Genomic DNA, 6,637 nt, shown 5'->3' with positions numbered 1-6,637 from the left:
CATACGAAGGAAATATTGAAAAGTTAAAAGCGCTCATGGTCATCTTACATATTGTAAAACAGTGTGCCCCATAAACTATCTTAACCCTGTGAAATGTAAATAATAATTTTTCCTTCATCAGTTCCCGCATAACAGAAACAGGTATACATGGGAAATGTTGCAGACGGCACTTGGTGAATCGTGGCAGGGATCTAGGTCACCACAGTGCAAGGCAAAATCGTCGGCGACTCGGAGTCAATGGCGTTATATGCCTAGTTGTCATAACAGACGAAAAAGGAAGAATCAGAGATGACAAATCAGCCTGTACATTGATCTGATATGATAAGGACGCCCACCCTGCTTGCTATTATTAATAACACAAAGTAGGTCTGAAGTCTACAAAGGGGAGGAGGAGACTGAATCATATAGCGCCAAGCCCTCGTACGGCACAATGACCCGAATGCTTCTCAGCAATGGCGATGAAGGGTGTTGCAGACCTCTGCATGTGGTTGCGTTTGCATATCCTTTGCAGGGCCACATTATTCCCATGTTTAATTTCGCAAAGAAGCTTGCAGCCAAGGGCGTTATTGTCACGTTTGTTAATACAGAATCTTGCCATGCCAACATCATCAAGTCGCATAACGGCGAGGATCCTGTGATCTCCTTTGCCAGGAGCTCGGGCCTCGATATGCGATCTGCTCAGGTTGGCGATGGACTGCCCGTGGAATTTGACAGATCGTTGAATCATGATGAGTTTATGGAATCCTTGCGGACTAATATGATTCGGCATGTTGAGGAGTTCCTCGCCCATCTGAGTACAAAGGAGCCCCCTGTATCCTGTTTCATTGCTGACACCTTTTTTGTTTGGTGTGATAGCGTCGCGAAGAAATTTCAGATTCCACATGCTTCCTTCTGGACAGAGCCAGCGGTTGTTTTCTCCATCTATTATCATTGGGATCTGCTAGTGAAAAATGGCCATCATCCATTTCTCAACAGTGGTATTTTCTTGTACTGATTTTTTTTATCTGAATATTCTCCACAAATTGGTTTTGATGATGAACCTTGTCATCTGGATGATGAAGAATTTTTGATCCCGATGATGAATCCAGATGAGGAATCTTGTTAGAGATGGGAAAAGTCCATTATCCAGATGAGGAATCTCGTTAGAAATTAGAAAAGTCCATTATGTTAATATTTTCAACAATTTTTTTCTAAAAATTTATCAGTATGATGAATCTTGTTATAGATTTGAAATCTTGTTATACATTTGAAACGCTCCAAAAATTGCTCATCATAATGAATCATGTTATAAGTTTGAAAAGTCGATCAGACAAAAAGACAAATAATAATGAAATAATAATGAATCTTGTTATAGATTTGAAAGACTCCAAAAATTGGTCTTGATAATGAATCTTGTTATACATTTGACACACTCCAAAAATTGGTCATGATAATGAATCTTGTTATACATATGAAAAGTCGATCGGACAAATTTACACTGGATTGTTTATGCAATCCAACAATATACTGTTACAATTTGAAAATGGTTTTGTTGTTTTGCAGAGCATGAGAGGTTAATAAACTACATCCCTGGAGTTTCAGCTTTGAAGATAACAGATCTTCCCTCTTATCTTCAGGAGTTGGATGTGTCAACTGTCGTACACAAAATAATATACGCAGCCTTTCAATCTGCTCATGGAGCCGATTGGGTTGTCTGTAATACAGTGGAGGAACTTGAGATCCGAACGATTGCAGAATTGCAGTTGACAAAGCCATTTTGGTCAGTTGGTCCTCTGCTTCCTTCAGCCTTTCTTGATGACAAAAGTGACAAGGACGAGACAAAAGGGACCAGCATGTGGCCTGAGTCGGACTGTACCAGCTGGCTTGACTCCATGCCCAACAGCTCAGTCATCTACATCTCGTTCGGCAGCTATGCTCATGTTTCTAGAGACCAAATTCAAGAAATGGCCATGGGATTATTAGAAAGCAAGCAACCGTTCATTTGGGTGCTTCGTCCCGATATCGTTGAGTCCGGAGCTGAAAACATTCTGCCGGAAGGATTTGTGGAGGGAACCAGAGATCAGGGTTTGGTGGTTCAATGGTCATCTCAACTAAAAGTTTTATCTCATCCTTCTGTGGGTGGATTTCTTACGCACTGTGGATGGAACTCCATTCTTGAGAGCTTATGGTTGGGAAAACCCATGTTGGCGTTTCCATTATTGACCGATCAATGCGTAAACAGAAGGTTGATTGTAGAAGAATGGGGAGTGGCCATGGATTTGGGTGGGAGTTGCAGGATGTTCCAAAACAATAGAGCACTGTTGGGAAGAGATGAAGTCGCAAGAACAGTCAAGAAATTCATGGATACAGAAGAACGAGATAAGCTGAGATTGAAGATCGAGCCTATGAGAAAGGTTGTGAAGGAGGTTGTGATGCTAGACGAAGGGTCCTCTGACAGGAATTTAGATTTATTTGTCGAATCTTTAAGGGCCAAAAATCAGACCTAAGTTCAAGTATAAGTATTTGCAAGAACTCGATTAAGTCTCTCTGAACAGTTCCATTAGTTCATAGATTAAATCCGTCTTGTATTCGGTCAATCTTCCTCTACTTTCATGTTTTAAATATCTTCATTTACATGTATATAAAATATCTTCCTTCCTTTGTTTGTAGGGAATATCCTAGACCCATTTCCTCCGCAGAAGATTTTCATGAAATTGTGCGACTCCAGAGAAGATTTTCATGAAATCGTGTGACTTCTGCTCATTGGAGAAATATTTCTATTTCAGTGTAATAGAATCTAAGTTCTGCTCGATGATTCAGATTGGTTAACTGCAGATTCAGATTTATAAGCTGTAGAACCGCGACAGATAAAAGGAGGTTACATGGTGGAGAGGGTACACGGCCATCTGTATACAAAGATCATATTAGTGCAGAAATAATTTTTGGTCAAATTAAAATCAATTTATATGGTTTTGAATATATATAGATTTAATATTTTTATTTAAAAATAGAGAATTAATAAAAGTATGGTTAAGAGCATGTTTTTCTTTTTAAGAGGTCACAGGTTCAAAATCAGAGAGGTAGAACATGTATGTTTTGCTAGACTTAGCAGTCAAATCGCTGACGGAAGTGGGTCCCTTGCCCCACAAACAAAGAGGTTTCATATACCAATTTAGTGTCTGGCTTGCCTGTGACCTTAAAAATAGATATTATTATTATTAAAAACTTATAATTTCAAAAATAAAACAAAATTATAAACCAATTCAACTGAAAATAAATAAATACCAAAAACTTCAAATCACTAAGGCAATCAGAAATACGTATACTGTATTGCAGTTTTAACAGCGTCATACACTATCACAGGTTTGTATCGCTTATGTAAAGAATGAGTGCAAAGAAGTGAGGTAGAGCATTAATCAAGATTAATGTGTGAACATCCAGGAAATATTCCACGGAGAACAAGAAGAATTTTGATGAATTCAAGAATGAGTGCAAAAAGTGAAGTAGAGTATTATTCAACAGTAATGTGTGAACACCCAGGAAATATTCCACGGAGAACGAGAAATTCTTTTATGAATTCAACTTTCTAGTAGGGTTGAAAGAGAGGAGTAAGAGAGTAAATAACGTAAGAGAGAAGAGGAAAAAGGGCAGTGCATGGAATATGGGGGCACCAATAGAGGTATTTTTAAGGAAACTGCACTTAAATTCAGATGAAACTTTCCCTTACTAAATTTTAGTTGAAATTTTGATCCTGTAACAATGATTAACTATTTTGGGATGGAATTTTACATAAGGGATTCCATAACATCAGTATCCACTATAAAATACTAAACGGATATCTTGTATAGGATATCTTAATATCTTTTAAGAGAAATTAAATACTATTATATAAGGTAAACGTAAATTTAGGATATTTTTATATGTAAATTTTAATAATGTATACTTTTTAAGATGTTTGAATGTTAATGGATCTTTTTTTGGGTAAGAATATTGTTTATTCAGGGTATAAACGTTATTAACATATATAAAATAATCATAACCATATATATAAAGAGATGTTAATAACATTAAATGATATGTGTTTAGTTGTAAAGAATTAATGATAACATATGTATATTAGATTGTTAATTGTGTCTAGTTTATTGGTTTTGGGATGGAGCATTATCTTTCTCATGTATAAGGGATATTTTACTTTTATAATGAGTGTATTGTTGGAAATTTGAGTGAATGGTATGTTGAGTCTTTAATAGTGTTGAGATTAATGATAAAATGTATTAATGGAGTCACGGTTCAACAGAGTTTGTTCCTGATTTCTAGGGTGTTGTTTCATCTTCCCTAATTGTGTGTGAATTATATATTTCTCATGTAATGATTGTAAGAGTAGAACTTGTTCTGCAGAGGCAGTCTCCAAGTGGTGCTCCACACTTGTGAGCTGTCTAGATTCAATTCAATTAATTTGATTCTTTTATTTCTAACATGGTATCGAGCTACAGCGCTGGGTAGGCCTGTGACCCTTAGTGGGGGGAGTTATAGTGAACGCTGGGAGGAAGATCTATGTGTCTGGGAGGCAGATCTGGGAGGTGCAATTTTTAAGGGCAATTGGGCACCGATCAGCGCGGGATCCAGTGCCATAGTCGCGTTGATCCAGTCCTGCCTTACTCGTTTTTTATTTTCCTCGTCGACGCGGCTCTACTGCAGTCAAAGGCCGCCGAGTCTACCATGTGAGAATAGGATGCTGCTAAAGAAGAGGCCTCTGCAAATTAAAAACAACAACCCTCTGTGAATCTGGTGAGCTCGCACAACGGTTGATCACTCCGGTGAAGGTTGGGGGGGTGATTTCTCGTTGGTACAGATCATCGGCTTTGCCAACAGTGACGGTGGTTCCTGTTGGTGCCCTTTTTCATGCCTAGCGGAAGTGGGATGAGCTCAACCTACGTGGGGGAGACTGGGAGTGCGTGAGGAGTACTAGCGAGCATGAGGAGGTATGCTTGGAAGTCCCATGTGCTGGTACGAGATGCCGGCCAATGACGATGGAGAGCTGACTATGGTGGGGTGAGCGTGGTGGGCCCATCCTGGTGAGGCGTGCGTTGTTTGTACGTCCAAGCCATGGTAACAACTGTGTACATGTTTGTGTTTTCAGTGATCTGCGTTTTGGAGGCAAAGCGTCTGCAACATATGCGCAGGCAAAAATGATAGTGGAATTGATAGTAGATATTGGAATTTTTTAAATTAAGATTTTAATTAAAGTTTTTAAATTAATTTTTTTTTTAAATTTAATTCTTTAATCAAAAAAGGGGGTGAATTTTTTAAAGAAGGAATTTGGAGTGATCCGTTAAAAAAAGGAATTTGGAGTGATATGTTAAAAAAAGGATATAAGCTGAATCTAATTGAAGTTTTCATTGAAAGAAAGGATCTAGCATTTGCAGTATTTTTTAAGATCTAGGGTTGTTTTTTCTTTTAAGTTGCTGGGCTTGAAGTTTTTTTTATTCAAGATGAATAATAAGTTAAAAGAAGCATACCTCAATGAGAATAACAACCTCAATGGATCTGATTATTTTTATTGGAAATTTAAGTTGCAGACTCTGCTTGAGGGACACAATGCATGGGCAATCGTGACTAATGATAAGGCAAAGCTGAACGTGCTTGCAAGAGGAACAACAACAACAATCCAAGACTAGGATAAGCGGGAGACTAAGGTGAGAATGCTCCTGAAATTGTCGGTCAGAGATTGGATTATTTCCCATATCCATGATTGCAAGTCTGCACTAGAAATCTGGAAGACACTCAAGGATCTCTATGAGGTCACGAACACCAATCAATTGTTGTTCTTGAAGAGCAAGATTCTCTCCATCAATATGGAGGAGAATGAGACAGTGGTAACATTTATTTCTTGGATCAAGGAGCTCAAGGACAAGCTAGGTGACATCGGTGAAGTTGTGTCAGATACAGATTTGGTCACGAAGACCATGAATGGTATGAATGACGAGTATTGAAAGTTCATCACTAGCATGAATGCAAAATAAAAATCCCTCGTGTTTGAAGAATTGAGAGGGATCCTCATGCAAGAGGAGGAAAGGCAGTTGACTCATAAACCTCAGAGTTCAGATCTGGTCCTAATGGAGAAGAAGAGGCCATTCAGAGGAAAGCCAAATGCAGCATAGAAGAGAAGTTCAACCCCACAGAGAAAGATGCCCCTACCCCAAGGTACGTCTTTCAAGAGAAATGAATCTGTGACCAAATATTTTTATTGTGGTAGAACCGACCATATAGCCAACTATTTCCTGAAGAAGAAGTCTGATGAAGGCCAACAGAGACATAAACAACATTCTGGTCATTTTGTTGATGAGGAATAAAGTCAGAACCTCAGACAGTTCGTATCTCACTCTGCGTTCTGGGCTAAGGATGATGAAGCAGATACCTGGTTTGCGAACTGAGGTGCATCCACCCACATGACAGGGAACAGACAGTGGTTTGAAGACTTCAAAGAGACTAGCAGTGGAGCAAACATGTATCTTGGTAATGATAGAGGGTACCAAATCAAAGGTTATGGTAATATTCCTATTGTTTTGCCTGATGGAAATATTATACATATTCATAATGTAATGTATGTACCCGAGATAAAAAATAATATGATCTTTGTCTCTATGATAACCGATCT

At 38.5% G+C, this 6,637-nt stretch overlaps 1 protein-coding gene across 1 annotated transcript; it reads left to right on the top strand.

The window, feature by feature from the left end:
• Nucleotides 1-344: 344 nt before the first annotated feature.
• Nucleotides 345-2,791, top strand: LOC149156518 (UDP-glycosyltransferase 86A1-like). Its single transcript, XM_089438229.1, has 2 exons — nucleotides 345-977; nucleotides 1,543-2,791. Exons 1-2 carry the CDS (start codon nucleotides 431-433, stop codon nucleotides 2,484-2,486), a joined length of 1,491 nt encoding a protein of 496 aa, XP_089294355.1. The 5' UTR covers nucleotides 345-430; the 3' UTR covers nucleotides 2,487-2,791.
• The last annotated feature ends 3,846 nt before the right edge of the window (nucleotides 2,792-6,637 follow it).

This window comes from Pinus tabuliformis, chromosome 9 (assembly GCF_031772625.1).
Source record: "Pinus tabuliformis cultivar Carrire ecotype Pingquan chromosome 9, CPIR1, whole genome shotgun sequence".
NCBI classification, from domain to species: Eukaryota; Viridiplantae; Streptophyta; class Pinopsida; order Pinales; family Pinaceae; genus Pinus; species Pinus tabuliformis.
The sequence above is the reverse complement of the archived record's forward strand: the minus strand, read 5'-3'. Positions and strand labels throughout refer to the sequence as shown.